At 39.7% G+C, this 16,980-nt stretch overlaps 3 protein-coding genes across 3 annotated transcripts; all 3 read left to right on the top strand.

Annotated features, from left to right (window-relative positions):
• The first annotated feature begins 149 nt into the window (after positions 1-149).
• polr2i (RNA polymerase II subunit I) lies at positions 150-7,488 on the top strand. Its single transcript, XM_086261226.1, has 6 exons — positions 150-329; positions 484-538; positions 3,935-4,008; positions 5,672-5,746; positions 6,875-6,926; positions 7,161-7,488. Exons 1-6 carry the CDS (start codon positions 268-270, stop codon positions 7,221-7,223), a joined length of 381 nt encoding a protein of 126 aa, XP_086117352.1. The 5' UTR covers positions 150-267; the 3' UTR covers positions 7,224-7,488.
• Positions 7,489-7,625: 137 nt separating this feature from the next.
• pglyrp5 (peptidoglycan recognition protein 5) lies at positions 7,626-12,615 on the top strand. The gene is made up of 4 exons (XM_086261224.1): positions 7,626-8,981; positions 9,087-9,282; positions 9,368-9,486; positions 9,732-12,615. Exons 1-4 carry the CDS (start codon positions 8,969-8,971, stop codon positions 9,905-9,907), a joined length of 504 nt encoding a protein of 167 aa, XP_086117350.1. The 5' UTR covers positions 7,626-8,968; the 3' UTR covers positions 9,908-12,615.
• Positions 12,616-13,854: 1,239 nt separating this feature from the next.
• On the top strand, positions 13,855-16,402 carry foxg1c (forkhead box G1c). The gene has a single exon (XM_086262792.1). The coding sequence runs from the start codon at positions 14,294-14,296 to the stop codon at positions 15,488-15,490; it is 1,197 nt and encodes a 398-aa protein (XP_086118918.1). The 5' UTR covers positions 13,855-14,293; the 3' UTR covers positions 15,491-16,402.
• Positions 16,403-16,980: the final 578 nt, after the last annotated feature.

The raw sequence follows: 16,980 nt of genomic DNA, 5'->3' as shown, positions 1-16,980 counted from the left end.
GTAAGCAATTTAAACCCTTCGCTTGTACATGCATTGCTTCACTTCTGTGCATCTTTTGACTAATATAACAGGTCTGCAAATGTGTATCAGTGCCTATTCTGTCCTCCAGCCATTTGTAGGCGCTATTTGGAAAAAAAGGCAGAGCCAAAATCGTTTACGCATGCGCATATGGTCTGTTTTTAAACTTGAGGAGTGAGGCGGTAGACATTAACAACATTTGAAATTAATTGAGTTCATTACTTTTGTCCACAATAAATCGTTTCTCTGATGGATTTAGACGGTGGGACGTACGAGCCGGGATTTGTTGGCATACGGTTTTGTCAAGAATGGTGAGCGTTTGTCTGTTTTAGAGGACGTATACGTTGACGTAGCCGGCTAGCTAAAATAAGCTAGACGCACATTAACATAATATTGTATGAACTGAAGGAATACGTACGCATAATTGAAATGAAAACCCATTAACCACTTGGCTTTGTCTTCCAGTAACAACATGTTGTATCCTAAAGAAGACAAGGAGAACCGCATCCTGCTGTATGCCGTAAGTTTGTGCTCCTCACGTGTGTGTTAACCAATAAGTATTAGTGCTACTTTCTTTTAAGTTAGCTAATCCACGATACAGCAACACTCTTCTAACAGTCCGGATTATAAAACGAATGGTTAAAATTACAGCTTTAGTTTTAATTTTCCATAGTTTGCTTATTTTACACCCCTTATGTTACAATCGGTGAATACAATCAGAGTTTATAGCACATTAAAAACTAGTTGACCAAAGTGCTGTAGACGCTATACAATGAATATATGTGTGTGTGTGTGTGTGTGTGTGTGTGTGTATATATATATATATAAGAACTGAATAGCTGAATCCTTTGATTTTGGGACAAGGTTAACAAGCATCACTCACTTAGAGATGAAAGGGAAAGGAACCTTTCTGTCATGGTCAATAGTAGTGAGTGGAAAGATGTATGAAAATATGCTTTATCAGTTTGTTTGTAATCATCCCAAACCAATGCAATTACAGATTTTACACAGAATAATCTCAACCATGGACATAGTTTCAACCCCAGTCTTTTGCTTGAAATGCAAGGCAGAAATTAGTACCCTAACTCATTGTGTTTGGTGTTGTCATAAGCTGCAGACGTACTGGTCTAGTGTATGATTAGAAGTGAAAAATACATCGAGGCTGAAAACAGAATATCTTATGTTCATATCACGTTCAAAAGTCCAATGCTTTGTAAAACTTTGGAACCCTGTTTGATCTACTTGAAAACTGATGTCTACGATCTTGGTGTTGGGATTTTTTTTCTAAAGGTTGTGATAATGCTGGGCTGATTATTGCATATTATTGTTGCAGTTGCTGGTGTTTTATGTGAGACTAAACTAAATTAAATAATTTGATATATTACAAAATATAAGAAATAGCTCTAATATATACAAATAGCTTAATTATAAAAATCCAGAATATTACAGAATTACCGAATTTTTAAATGCTGCAAAACAGCTGTAAAACTTTATTATTTTCACTGTAGAGGATGTAACTATTGCACGGTGTACTGTACATTAGTTGGAGGAGTTGTACAGGCAGGAGTGATTTCCTCTAGGACTGGGTATCATCACTGATTTCTAGAATCGATTCGATTCCGATTCACAAGGTCCCAATTCGATTCCATTTGATTCGATTCAATTTAAATCTGGGAAATTTTGCCTCAGACAGTCAGAAATATTATAATTCAGATCAGTACATTTACATATTTTTGTATCTATAAAAAGGAAACTGACACTCGCAAGACTTTATCAAAGGTGTGAGCATCACAGCAGATGCCTTTGTGTCAAAGTAACTGAGGATAAAACACAGAAAAACATGAGGGTGATTTTCCTGGCCTGGGATTTTATAAAAATATTCTGCAGTACATCAAAAACGAAAGAAAACCATTAATTAATGAACATTACCTCTGAAGTTACAGCGGTTTTATTACAGACACAGCTAAACGTTTTGCATTTTGCATAATTTTAAAAAGTTTACATTTGTTCAGAAGCCTATTGAACAGCAGAAATTAGGTTTTCTTTTCGGAAGTAAGTAAAAGGGAAAAAAACAGCGGCCGACAGCGCTGTAAACAACGGTAGACTTGTGCGTAGCAAGCAAGCGAATAATGCAGAAAACAGATTTTTAGACGGGAAACTGTTCTTGAAGTACGGAGAGAAAGCGAGAGAGAGAGAGAGCTGTGCATGAAGTGTGGTGGAAGCAAAAACGGCAAAAGTCAGAGGGAATTCATGACGATGTTTTTGTGAAGCGTAGTTTGGATCTTCCTTTGCTGCTGGTTCAGTCAATATTGTTTGGAGAGAGATAAAACTAACAGCTTTAGAATCAGCGCAAAAAGGGCGTAAACACAAAGCGCGGACCTGCCGAAACATCAGAATCAGCGAGCTGTCGGCTTTCAGCTCGTGTCCGTGCCGTCGGGTGAGAAAGGCGACATCTCACTGATTCTGATCCGTCGGCGGGTCCGCGCTTTGTGTTTACATCTTTGTGCAGAATCCGTGTTCCTGCTCTCAGTTACTGTTTTAGCTGTTTGGTGGTTGTTGAAATTTAGTGAGGTTTAACCTGAGATTCTGGTGTTTCGGGCAAAATAAATTAATATTAAAAAAATCGGTTCAGGATTTTAATGAATCGATATCACGTTATCCAAGCTAGAATCGATTTTAATCGATAAATCGATTATCAAAACCCACCCCTAATTTCCTCTGTTGTTCAGTGGTGCATTTGTCTCTAACTAAACATTCTCCTGTTACTGGCCATGTCATGGAGTGGGTGCCAGGTATTGTTCAGCACTGGGAAACAGTAAATATAATTGGGTTGAAACAAAACAAAACAAAAAAACAACGTCATGTGGAGGGAGGTACGCCTTCACCTTACCAAGGAGCCCTCATTGAAAAAGGCTTGTCTTAACAGCAGATCTAAAAGCACAGTCAAATATCACACCAAGATTCCTTGCAACCAGGTGATAGTAAAAAGCTCAAAGACTGATGGAGCTCTCCTTTCCATCTTAATGATTGGGATGCCCAGAAAAAAAAAAAAAATTAATTCTGGTTCGTTTTTGTTTTTTGACAAGTTTATCTCCATCTATGATTGAACATCACTTAGACAGTACTACCAGAGCCTGAATACAAGCTAATTATCTGCAAAGCAATGAAAGTCGATGCTGTACTTTTTAAAAATGGGTTCCAAAAAGAGAAATATATAATGAAATGGGACCTAATACAGAACCTTAAGGTACCCCAAGTGGTTACATAGATGATAAATACTAACCTAAGTGGACAGAGAAACTCCGGACTGACAAATAGTTATTTAAGACAGCGGTCACCAACCTTTTCTGCACCACGGACCGGTTTAATATCAGACAATATTTTCACAGATCGGCCTTTAAGGTGTTGCGGATAAATACAACAAATAAAATGACACAAAAGCTGGGTTATTTTGTAAATATAATAATTAAATGAGGATTTACTGTGTAATTGTGTAACTTCATTAGCAGCGTCCTCCTGAAATGGGCCAACAACATTGAGAGTGACGTCCTCCTCTCTGCCCCTTAATGCTCTCTGTTCGCTATGGTAACGTGTAAATATTGCTTTCAAAATAAGACACACAACTACAACACGGGAAAAGATCTGGGGAAACCAAGTTAACGATAAAAATCCTGAAAACTCTAAATTTCACACCCGAGCCTCAACTCTCGCGGCCCGATAATAAACGACTCCAAACGACCTCTGATTTAAGACATACATTTTATTGTAATGTATTGTATAAAACGTTGTAAAACCATATGTAATGGAAGAGTTTAAAGGAAGATTGTTGTGATACAAGAAGAGTACCACAATAAGTCTGTAATTATTGTACTGAATGTCCTGCTCTTTAACAAAAAAATATCTTGATCTCAAACAGTGCAGGAACTGTGACTACCAACAAGAGGCAGACAACAGCTGTATCTACGTCAATAAAATCACCCATGAGGTTGAGTAAGTAACCACAATACAACATAAATTAGCAAATGTTTTATTTCCTCAATTTGAATAATTCGTCATTTTCCATTACAGACTGAGTCACACATTAAAGTGGGCGATAACTTCCTATTCAATCACTGCAGCACTTCTGAATGCAACCAAAACTGTTATGACATCTAGGGTTAAATGCGCTGTGTAGACCCATTCAGCCACACAGATTTGATTGATTTCTCCAAATATGCACAAAAGATTTTCTGTGTACAATTTCAGACAGTACAAAGCAGTGTTTTTATGTGTACTCACACATACTGAATGGTAGTGGTGCAACGGATCACGGTTGATCCGAAATCCGAACCAATCCCACTCCACGGTTCGGTACGCACGTGATCCGAAGATTCGAAAAAGAAAAAAAAAAGTATGTGTATGGTGCGCATGGTCAGTCTGTCAAGCGGTAGTTATGGCCAGCGCTAGCGGTCCAAGTAGCGGAGCAGAGGAGTTTGTGGCATTTAAGCAGCCCTTTGCTGCCCAGTCCGACCGGGCTAAAGCTATTACTAACGCTAATGGGCTTTTTAGCTGCAGACGGGAGGCCGTCGTCTGTTGTGCAAAACAAGGGGTTTAAACTGTGATGAACGTGCTTGAGCCACGCTATGATATCTCGTTGCGCGTCCACTTCAGTGACAAGATCGTTCCAAGCATGTATGAGCAGGAGAAGTTTAAAGTTATGGCTGAACTGTCCCAGGCATCTTCTGTTGCTCAAACTACAAATGGGTGGAGCTCCAGGGCAACGGAAAGTCACGTGACCGTGACCGCTCGTTATCACAGCGGAGTGGTAGATACAAAGCCCTGTACTGCCCTATAGATTACATTAGATTAGATGAAACTTTATTTATCCCTCGGATGGGTTCCTCCGGGAAATTCAGTTTCCAGTAGCACAGCACCAACAGAAGTTGCAGAATGTGAGCAGAAATATACCATATATACACATTTATAAATACAGAGAATACAAAAGGGATAAATAGGAATTAGAATACAAGGGAACGGCACATTTTAAGTATTGTGAGTCTATTACACTGTTGGATATTAACAAAAACTATTGCACGGTGAAAAGGCACTACAGCTACTTGTTCCCCCCTCCTCTGTCCCCATTTCCCCTCCAGCGAGGAGTTAAACAGTTTGTTGGCGTGTGGGACAAAGGACTTTTTAAGTCTGCTGGTCCTTGACTTTGGGAGAAGCAACCTGTTACTGAACAGACTCCTCTGGTTGTTTATGGCTGTGTGCAGAGGATGCAGAGGCTGCCCAGCATGGTCCATAATGTCCATATTGCACCTTAATTTGTTTTTATATAAGTGCGTGGAATGAGTCTTCAGTTGAATGTTTTTTAATAGGGAAAATATACTTAAATAAGTAAACGGCGAGTAGAATTTTTGTCTTTTTTTTTCTATTTTTGCCGATCCGAAAATTGATCCGATCCGTGACTTTAAAACCGTGATCCGATCCGAACCGTGAGATTTTTGATCCGTTGCGCCACTACTGAATGGCTAATCTTTAGGAAAAAACATTAGCATTTTTTGCATGTGGGCTTCCTTTTGTAGTGCGCACAGTACTAGAATTTTAGATTGCATTCATAGGTCATGTCAGTCGATGAGCTCTAAACCTCATGCTTTCATTTTTTTCCCAGTGAACTCACACAAATCATCGCTGATGTATCTCAGGACCCAACACTGCCAAGAACAGAAGACCACCCCTGCCCTAAGTAAGTTTTACCATACCTACTGACCTCCCTCAGCGCCCATGCTTCACCTCCTGTTGATGTTTTTAAGGGTTTTAAGGTCATTATCCTCTTCCGTTGTGAAGTGCTGTCCAATCAGTTTTTCAGGATTCAGCTGAATCCGAGCAGAGACTATAGCCTTGTTTGCTTAATCAATAAATTGCAGTGATCCAGTTCCACTAGCAGCTTTACATGCCCATGCCATAACACTGCCTCCACCATGTTTGACAAATAATGTGATATACTTCAGGTCATGAGCTACTACTTTTCTCTTCCCGTCATTCTGGTACAAATTCATTTTGGTTTCATGTGTCCAGATACTTTTTTTCCCTGATGTGAGTGGGCTCTTTTAGAGCGTGTGGCAAAATCGAATCTGGCTTTTTGCTTTTTGAGTGTAATCAGACGTTTAGACCATTTTGTGGAACCTCTGTATTTACATTCATGATAATAATCTCATGATCTTCCACTTTAGTTCTGACTGTATAATTGACCACCTGGCTGCAAAAATGCTTATCCAATTTTGGAGTAATTATGTTTTGTTGTTGTTTGTGTTTTTTTTAAAGGTCTGTAATTCCTAAGTGCTTCTACTGCAAAATATTTATTAAAAGGCATCATGATTTGTAAAACGGCATTGTTACCCATACACTTTTTAAGTAGCAAGTGAAATGTGTAATTCTAAAAATAAGTGCAGAGTCAATAATTACTGACACAGCATACTTCCTTATTTAAGCAGCAGAGCGTTGTTTAATCTGCATGTCGTGAGACTAACTGAGCGTATGGTCATGCAAAACGGATGGAGCGTAGATTACATCACTGGGGTCTCAGCGTAAAAGCATTATATTTAACCACATCCCTGCTCTCGTGTGTCTACATTTTATAATTACTTTATGTCTCCTTGAGGCACACTAACAACATATCAAGTAATTATTTAGACGGTCACCGTAGACAGAGGAAATCTGGATAAAGGTTCAGCCTGCCCTGAAATAAACTGTTGGTGGTCATTGTAGGTTTCCACAAGCCATTTCAACTTTAATAGACTGTGGAATGAGATGTTGTGGCTCTGATGGTGGTAACACTTTTATAACGTTTTTCTTTCACCGTTTCTCTTCTCAGATGTGGTCACAAGGAGGCGGTGTTCTTCCAGTCTCACAGTATGAAGGCTGAGGTAATTGCAACCTATGCGCTTTCTCTATATCTGCACAAGCTGATATATATATATATATAAAAATAAAATATAAAAAAATCTTTCCCCATGTCAAAAATACAAAGCTAATACATTCTTCTTAGCCCCTGCTTTTCAGAAGGCACCACATTATTAATCCAGAATATATATTTGAGAGAGGTATTTATTAAAATCGTTTGTTTTGACTGACACATTTTTGTGTGTTTCCCCACACAGGATGCTATGCGACTGTACTACGTGTGCACGGCGCCTCACTGTGGACACCGGTGGACAGAGTGAAGCCTTCTGATAATAAAGAGGTCTAGCACTTGCTTCTATGCTGTTGCTGTCAGCACTCGTACAGTATCAATCTGGGTCTGTGTCTACAGTGAATGCATTTGGCTTTATAAAATAGCAGCATTGCTGACCCCTCTGTTATTGTTGTATGGACACTCATATCTGTCACCATGTTGTGAATATAATGTCATCAGTTTTGCTGTTGTGCTTTTTAGCGCTTGTCATTTTCAAATGTGTATTGTTAGATTAAAACATGTTTTCAAACATCTCTTGAGTCTTAATAATTGTGAAACTCTTCATGCACTCCATCTCTGAGTGACACCCTGGCTACATTTTGAGAATCTTTTGTATAATAATAGTTATTTCGTTACATAATTAAGGTTATATCAAGACTAAGTAACACATAAATGTAAAACCAGGATACAACAGTTAATATAAAAGAGTTATTAGAGTTTGTTTGTTTGTTTTTAATGAATTACTCCTGATTTGGTCTGAGTCACTCAATCAGTATTTCTGGGTTTTTGAGAATAGCAAGAATCAGTGATCAGATAATGCTCCTAAATATTTTTAACTATAGGCCGGGAAACCTCGCCAACTCGCACACAAGTTCACCTTCAAATCAAACCAACTGACTTCCAAGTAGAGAAGTCGGTATAGATATTCACTTCCTGTTTCCAGCCTAGACTGTTAATGATTAGTGGGGGTTAAAACCATGAAACACAAGACTGGTTGTGTGTTTTCCTTTGAGTCACAACAGCTGAAAATTTAGACCACAAATCACATGTAACCAGTGCACATCCCCAATATTCACAAAATGTCTTGAGACTGTAGCTGACTCATTCGCTTAATGCTGAACATATTCGCAGCAGAGATGAGCCAAATAAATGTACAGTTGGCAACTTTAATAAGAATTTGATAATGTAATCTACACGTCTTGTTATTTGGTTACAAACTCCATGTGGTTTTACCCATTATGTTATATATGTGTGTGTGTGTGTGTGTGTGTGTATCAAGTGTGTTCATCTTTGGTAGCGATGAAAACCTTTGATTTCTGTCCACAGTCTTGTTGTTGACAGAAATCCTAGGTTTCTGTTGTTGTTTTAAAGTAATTAAAGATAAATGGTGTACAATCATTCCACCCTGGAAAAAGAACAGTCCAAAGAAGTCATTCAAATCCCCAAAATTCCCCTGAAATTCATGGCAAGTTTTGGATTTAGAGGGTAATTTGCAATGAGTGGATACAAACTTCAGACCCGAGCTGTAGCTACAGGTCTGCTCTCAGTCCAACTGGGAAATGCATCTAATACATTACATTAACAAGTAAACGGGAGTAATTTTTGATGAGTCAAGTCAGTTTCTTAAAGCACCAGTGACACTTCATGGACTTTCTCAGTTTTCAGACTACTCCTAAATTTGAAGATCATGACACGGCTTGTCTTTTTTCCTCCGTGCTACTGATTTTGTAATGTTAGTTAGTAGTTATGCGTGTGAAAAATCAGAGGTTTTCTCTAGCTGTGCAACATTCAGGAAATACTGTGTTGTACTTCCTTCTTTTTTAAGCACGTATATTCCAGACATCTTGTTGGGCAACTGTAAATTATTGCTCGGCTGGTAAAACTAGTGGGAAAATAACTCGTGCTCATTAAGTACATAATAGGTGTACTTCCCAAAACCACACCCCTTGAAACAGGCTCTTTGATAAAGGAGCTGCACTACTTGCCACGAGTTAGTCTGCTTTGTGGGACGCCATGGACCGACAAGGTATGGAAACAGACAGCTTTGCACTAAGGATGGTTTCTGGTTTACTAATTAGATTTTCTTTTATGAATGCTGAGTATCAATTTGATTGATTTCAATCTGTTTCAGTGAGCATTGTTTCAAGGCAAGAGTGGGGAGCAGCCGCTGCCAAACAAACCAAGGCTCTGAAAGGACCTGCCCGAAGAGTTGTTATCCACCACACTGCCTACCCAAGCTGCAAAGGCCTGGCTGAGTGCAAAGCCAGCCTTGTCAGTATTCAGAGATACCACATGAAAGACAGAAAGTTTGATGATATTGGATACAAGTGAGTTTCTCTGTTAGTGCACAAGAACTGTGTGCAAATGTTTGGTTTTGTTATCAAAGCTTACCTGTACTTCTTCAATGTTTAGTTTTCTTGTTGCTGGAGATGGGACTGTGTTCGAGGGTCGTGGCTGGGGTGTGATGGGCGCACATGCCAAGGACCACAACAGTGACTCACTGGGAATTGCCTTCATGGGGAATTTCAACAGTAAGCACTCCTTATTTTGTGTGTATCATATACAAGAGCATGTTGTTCAGGGTGTAGACATAAAATGATAAGGCTGGGCCTGTGTGTGCAATACAAACGTTAATCTTTATTTAGTAACCGCACCTTGTATCATAGGAAAAGATCATAAAAGCAGGGTAATTTTAATACAACAAGCACACACACACATTGGATATTGCACATTATTCTCCATATAATGATAAAGCTACTTCTTGTTTTCATTGCAGATGAGACGCCGAGTGAAAAAGCAGTCGTTGCGGTGAAACAGCTGCTGCAGTCTGGAGTTTCCGCAGGATTTCTACAGCCTGGGTTTGGCCTGTATGGACACAGAGATCTGGGAAACACAGCGTGTCCAGGAGAAAAGCTTTACGCCGCACTGCCACGACTGAGGAGCACGTCGTGAACCTCGCAGACGATTTGTCAGTGTTTTGAGAAATTGCACCCCTTCCTTAAATTGCACACAGACCCCATGACCAGCTTCTGTGAAGTAAGCAAGGTGTTAGGAGGAAGAAGCTTTCTAGATCCGACACTAATGCTCAGGTTTCTTTTTTCCTCGTCACATTATATGCATATTATTTGCACATTATTATATTTTTTATTATCTGTTAGCAGGAAGAGTCTGTTTTCACAGCCTGTCAGAGCTTTCTTTTACAGCAGAGGGAGCCGTTGCATGGGATGAGAATAACGCAGGCTTTATCTGTTTAGAAGTGCAACTGGAAACTCAATGATTAATTGGTTAAGAATTGACAAAAAGTCTTATAATTTAAAAGCTATGATTCTTATAATTGCTGTGTGATGTCAACATATAGAAAGCACCGTAAAGATTTCAAATTGTGTCACATTTGTTGCATCTTCGAGATCAGCAGACTAAGCTGAAGATCAAAGTAAAAGAAAATTCTATATAGAGCTATTTAAAACTTAGTGCTGACAACATATAGGCATATAGGGAATAATATATGGGGATTCTAAGTTATTGTGGACCTCTGACCTCTTCTACAAGGTCAAATTTTTATAAAATGTCTTGTATCTTTAAAGTTGTACTTAAAATTCTGCTGCCTTTGTTTGTATTGGCAACAATCAGGAAATAACTCAGGTGTATGGGGATTCGAAATATCACATTATAGTTTGGCTTTTAAATTTCACATCCGCCTTTCTTTTATGCTGACCTCAGAAATGTGTTTTATATTTAAAGAGAGAATTGAGACAAAGACAATGAGCTTCCTAGTTAGTTAGAAATATATTGTAGTATCCTATTATATAATAAGTTATTCATGTCCCATTATTTACAAATCAGTACCTATTATTCATTATCTACTTCTCTAAAATGTAATGTAAATGTATAAAGTAAACATCTGTCAAATTTCTCTTAACTAATTTTTTCTTAAAGGACGTTTAAAAAGAACAAAGAAAATAAAAAGAATACAATAAAAACACAATATTGTTCCTTTAAAAGTTAAAAACACACAAACTGAGCTGTCTTGGCAGAGGTTTGCAGTCTCAGAGTGCTTCTTTTTATTACTCGATTCATTGTTTGTTTGATTTTTTTTTTACGTATGCGAGGAATTTTCTCTTTTTCTCTATCACAAACACCACACAGGGTGAAGGGGTTTTTTTTAGTATGTAGTTAGAAGAGTTAATGATAATGATATTATCACAATATCTGTAAGAAATTCCAAGAAGCTACTTGTCTAAGCTATCTTTTAGTTTGTTTATTGAGTGTTTTGTTTCGTTTTTGGCAAACAGATTAAAGTTAAAATAACAGTTGCAGAAGCCCGTGAGACTGTAGCCATAACTGTGCAAAAAGAACAACTACACCTCAAGGTAATGTAAACTAAAGGTGAACAAGACCAAACATCTGCCACTCAGGTGAAATAATCACTTGCAAGAGGCAGAAAAAAGAATGTTTGTGTGCGAGACCACGGGCTCACAAAAATAGAATATGTGTATTATTAAAATAATAATAGAGTTTTTTATCACAGTTAGCTATGCTGGCATATCGCAGCAACACTTGTTAAACCGCAGAATAATTATTAAGTATATTATTGAACAACAAACAATCTTTACAAGTCCTGTTTTCTCATGCAAATGTCCTTCAAATATCTCTGCAAAAAACACTGTAAACAACACAAGATATGGAATCAAGGGCATTGTAAGTGCTGAAACAACAATGCATGCTTTCTGCAGTGCCAGAAACATTCCCAACAAGTGCTCACTTGTGCAGCACACAGATTATGGAGGAGGGCCCTATCAAACAGGCTAAATGGCAAAGGTATTAGACTGTATGACTAATCCTTGTCTTCATGACTAATATATAGTAGACTTTATTGTTGTCAATGATCAGTGTAACTGAACAAGATGCTAGGGCACAGCTACAGTGAAAGTTCAATGTGTTCAGACAGGGAAGGGAAGTGCTGTGTAAGTTCTAATAGATTCATCAAATTAAATGGATTTCTTTCTTCTGTGAGAAGAATTTGAAACAATAATCCAACCAAGAAGCATGTATATTATTCTTTTATTATTATTACCTTGTCATTGTCGGAACAGATATTAGATATCACTGCACTGGCTATACATGAATCTTTTTAAATGTTTGTTGAGCAACAAACTTAATAAACTAAGTCAAAGTAACGCAAAGGCATTGAGTTTGTGTGTCACCCCTTCCAAGTGGTGAAAAAACAGATATTAGATATTAAATTATAAAACCTGATATGAATTTGCAGTGTGTGTGTGTGTGTGTGTGTGTGTGTGTGTGTGTGTGTGTGTGTGTGTGTGTGTGTGTGTGTGATGACCTTTTGTTCACTCCTGCTGCTGTTTGTAGAATAGAAAATAACACAAGGCTATAACTCATCGCCCCTTAGGCCCTGCTTCACTTTCTTGTGGTTGAAGGAGTGCCCACATCACTCAGGAACCTCACGTGAACTTATCGTTTGTACCGGTGTGACATGGAGAGGTGAAGGCCTTTCAGACAATAAAACAAGCAGGAAAAACTCATATCCCTGTCTTACATTCATTTACACCAGATCTATTTCATCCCCTTTCTGATGGAAAGGCATCATAGCAGAAAGTTATTGGCAGGATTTATTGACAGTCACATATTTAGAGTGAAGAAAAGCAATCTGACTTCTGCTTGGAGAGGAGAGCACAATGTAAAATATAATGATGTGGTTTTCTTTAAATGATCTATTCCTCCTTAAGTAGGAATACATACATCTGGCACTGCAGTAACATGCAAGTAGGGCACGTGAACTTGATGTATCGTGCCAAAGCGTGCTCAGCTTAATTCTAACTTAAATGCATTTAAACCAGGATGGTGTAGGTGCCTTAAAAACAAGTGAACTCTGATAATGAGTTTATGAGCAGCCTAATGAATTTATATCATTAGGAGTGCTTGTACACACTATTAACATTACATGTTTCGTCATTTATGACCCCACAGGCTTCATTGCTACAGGACACTGCTTTAATTAGGTGCTATTTCAACAACAGCCTAGGTCATTAACGGGGCTGGAACTCATTCGTTGCCACCGGAGTCTCAGTCATGGTGGCCTGTTGCCTGCTGAACTTTAACACTGTTCTCAGCGACATGAACACTCCAAAGCATGTCCACAAAAAATCAAAACCTGGATACGTCATGTCTGAAATGACTGATGCATTATCACTAAAATAATCAATTCAAGCGAAACCTTAACGTGTCGACACATTTATCTGCTTTCTTCATCGGTGGACAACTGTTCAAACTAAGAAAAGTCAAGGTTAGCATTATGTAGCAAGTAACCGAGAAAACTCACTGTATTAGATTTAAGAGAAGCATGGATTAAGTCAAATACACTGTTTAATTTGAAGTAAGGAGGCAGTTTTCAGTTACAGAGAATCTCTGGCTACTGTTTATTTAATTTTACCACATTTTTGCCCAGAAATAATAAAAAAGTTTGCATCATAAAAGCTTGCAACTCAGAGCTGGTATAAATTACGAAATAACTGGTACGCGTAATAATCTTGCCCTTCATTCTGCGTTTTAGCCTGCTCGTCTTTGGCCCGTTATATACAGGATCATTCGGTCTCTACAGCGTCTTCATTCTCTTGATCGGCATTTTGCCAAATTGGCTCCTATGATGTCGATTAAGGTGCGCAAAGAGAGAAAGCAGAGAAGAAGAAAAACGAGAGAGAAAGATGAGGCCAGCCCAGGGGGTGAGGCGCGTGTGAGAGTGTTGAATTTCATGAGTCACGGAAGTGTTATAATTGCACCCCAGAGTTCACTGATCAGTCACATAGATTGACAGCACATCCATGTCATCCCGGGTTCAAGCCCGCCTTGGCACAGTGTGTTTGGTATCATGGCACATCCTTTCATTCTCAAATTATTATAGATTTTTCTTTGGGGGGGTTGATAGGTGCTTATGGGGAAAAAACATCACACGAGTCATATTTTAGTGCGTTGCTTTGATTTTATGGATAAAAGGCGTTTAACTCTTCACTGGAATAAATGAATTATCTTTTTACTAAAATAGAACCACTTGACTCAAAGTACGGACACATGCGCACAACACGTCCCAGGATGATTCTCTTTTATGCGCAGTTACAAAGTAAACACCAACGCGAGTCGTTTTGGAGGTAACGAGTCCTGAGCTGCTGTGATCATGCGCATTTGTTGTCACGCTGTCTGGCCCGTGCGTCTTTGGCTCTTTACCACTTTGAGTCGACGCATCTTTGCTCTGTGTGTTCAGCGGTGCGCTCTCCTGTGATCTCCGGACAGCTTTGAGAATTTCGAGAGTGTTTTTTAACCTTTGGGATGGAGATTGAGGATGTGAAAACTTCAAGCCGATTATTCCACAAGTCTTCATTCAGCATCAGCAGCCTGTTGTGGAGACGAGAAGGAGTGATGGGTGACCAGGAGTCTCCTTCTCAGTCCCAGAAAGTGCGCTCTAGCCAGCTTGCAAAAGCCAGCCATGATCAAAACTTTGAAAAGTCAAAAGAATGCGCCAAAGTGGAAACCAAAGCGGGGACTGTAACTGGGAGACGAGAAGGAAATAAGGAAGAATCGAGGAAAACCGGTGGGGCAGAAGAAAGCGTCAAACCCGAAAAACCGCCTTTTAGTTACAACGCGCTCATCATGATGGCGATCCGCCAAAGTCCCGAACGACGGCTTACGCTCAACGGCATCTATGAGTTCATCATGGAAAACTTTCCGTACTACCGGCAAAACAGACAAGGGTGGCAAAATTCAATCAGGCACAACCTGAGCCTAAACAAGTGTTTCGTGAAAGTGCCGCGCCACTACGACGATCCCGGCAAAGGCAACTACTGGATGCTGGACCCCTGCAGCGAGGACGTCTTCATAGGTGGCACATCGGGAAAACTGCGCCGCAGAGCCGCAGCTGGCTCCAGGACCAAGCTCGGGCTGAAGAGAGGAGGCGGTCGTGTGATGCCCTCGGGCACTGCAACCAGCGTCACTCTGGCCGCAGCCAGTTCGTTTTACTGGCCGGTTCCGCCGTTTCTACCTCTCCAAGCGCCGGTGCGCACCCACCTTGGCGCGGGGACATATCTGAGCGCGCACCCTCGCTTCTCCAACCACGCCACGTCAGTGGTCTCACAGCGGGCCCGACTGAGCGCAAACGCTGCGGACGCTGACCGGTTCTTGCAGACGCACCAGGAGATGTCTTACATCGGACTCAGTTGCGCGCAGTCCCGTCGCCACCAGATCGGCGCCGCGTGCACCGCCTTCTCCGCCTCCATCCCCGCGTGCACGCTGCCGCTGACAGACCCGTGCTCTTTTAACATGATCTCCGGACAAGCCAGCTACTTTTACTCTCACCACATACCGTGCGCCGCCACGTTTAGTCAAGAGGAGTGCGCCACCTCCAAGACACCAGCGGCGACGTTTTTACCCAAGAGCGGTCATGCAGACCTCGGAGGATGCTGCGGTGACTTTTCAAATTATTGCCCTCAAGTCAGCCCGAGCCCGTCGTCTTGGAATATAGAGAAATAGATACAGTCCCGACAGCCAGTGTGTGAGATTTGAAACATTGCTGTAGATAGTTTGCTAATTGTTGGAAACAAAAGGCAAAGCCAAAGAATCCCGATGAATGATAAAAATCCTGCAATATTTACCCAAATGTCTGCGTCACAGTGGATGTATCTAAGTAAAAAAAAAAAAAACGTTAATAGACTTGGATTATTTCTCAGAGTTGCAAAGTTTAAATGACCAAAAAATAAATGACGCGTGAACTATAAGTCTTAAAATACTTCCTCTGACAAACACATTTCCGAAAATGAGCAAAAAACAAAAGTGTATTTGCGTATATTGTGAATCCTAGGTTATGCGCGGATATGCGCAGATCATTTTTTAATGCAATTAACGTTCACCGAGTTTGCATCTGCTTCTGAAATTGTACTAGAAAAAATATTATCCTTTGTTAACTTTCCTCATCAATGATTTCCCACATGTGTGTCTATTGGTATCAAAAAGTGAAGGGTTTTTCGGCGCATGTCACCAGTTTTGGGTTGAAGGGAGATGAGAAGAAAACACGATTTTAAACATGAAATAAAATCGAAAAGTATAAAACTCTTGATGAAGGGAATCGCTTTCCCCAGCATGGTATCCAACACATTAAAATATTACTTTGGAAAGGTTCCAGCTTAATTTTAAACGAACGGGTGGAACCGGGGTTTTTTGTTTTTGTTTTGTTTTGTTTTGTTTTGTTGTTTTTTTAGTCCGGGGACTTTTTAAATTATGAGTTTTCAGTTTGGGTGAAAATGTGATGTGAAAATGATACTTAAACTGCTCATTTGCTGCACTTACTGTCTTCGATTTCGTTAATGTTGCAACCATATATATATTACATTCCCATTTTAATGACCTTACATGTAATTAAACGATAAATAATGCATTTTTAATTGTGTTTTCTTTTAACCTCATTAAAAGCTACAGTTGTTGATTGTTCTTATTTGGCTGTGTTATTAAATGTTTCACCCTGGAGATTTGAGCCCGCACAATAAGAACTATATATAGACTGGATTGAGTGTTTTAAGGAAAGGTTGTGAGGCACAGAGGCCTCTGTGCTCTGAGCCATTCTTTTTTCTTTTTTTTTTTGTTTATGAACAGTTCCACTAAAAAGGTTTCTCGAGGAGATATCGTGTGGAAAGGGTTGTGATGTAACCTCAACAGGTAGACGTGGCATTTCCAGTCGCGCAGATCTTATTGATCTGTCTTCTGTTTCAACCTGCGCTGACATCACTGCCTGTTAAACTTTCCCTCACCTCTCCTCGCCGCTGCCCCCTGGAGATATAAATTAATAGATGTATGTGGATGCAGATTAGAGCAGATGTCTCTTTTAAACAAAGGGTTCTTTATCAAAAACATAAATAGAAAGAAAGAAAAAACCTCAGCCCGCCACCTTTCCAAAGCCAGTCACATCCTCAGTCACGTGTGGTTAAAGCAGACCGGGCTGGATCAGGTAACTTCACTGTTGCCAAACT

Source organism: Aulonocara sp. 'chitande type north' Nkhata Bay, linkage group LG14, assembly GCF_057382095.1.
Source record: "Aulonocara sp. 'chitande type north' Nkhata Bay isolate Kocher_YH1m ecotype deep benthic linkage group LG14, A_spYH_male_GT1.1, whole genome shotgun sequence".
In the NCBI taxonomy this organism is placed as follows: Eukaryota; Metazoa; Chordata; class Actinopteri; order Cichliformes; family Cichlidae; genus Aulonocara; species Aulonocara sp. 'chitande type north' Nkhata Bay.
The sequence above is the reverse complement of the archived record's forward strand: the minus strand, read 5'-3'. Positions and strand labels throughout refer to the sequence as shown.

Coding starts and splice junctions, on each gene's coding strand:
- pglyrp5 (XM_086261224.1), top strand. Junction 9,283..9,367: donor TTTGATGATATTGGATACAA/GTGAGTTTCTCT, acceptor TTCAATGTTTAG/TTTTCTTGTTGCTGGAGATG. Junction 9,487..9,731: donor CTTCATGGGGAATTTCAACA/GTAAGCACTCCT, acceptor TTTTCATTGCAG/ATGAGACGCCGAGTGAAAAA.
- foxg1c (XM_086262792.1), top strand. CDS start 14,294: ATGGAGATTGAGGATGTGAAAACTTCAAGCCGATTATTCCACAAGTCT.
- polr2i (XM_086261226.1), top strand. CDS start 268: ATGGATTTAGACGGTGGGACGTACGAGCCGGGATTTGTTGGCATACGG. Junction 539..3,934: donor ACCGCATCCTGCTGTATGCC/GTAAGTTTGTGC, acceptor GATCTCAAACAG/TGCAGGAACTGTGACTACCA. Junction 6,927..7,160: donor CTCACAGTATGAAGGCTGAG/GTAATTGCAACC, acceptor TTCCCCACACAG/GATGCTATGCGACTGTACTA.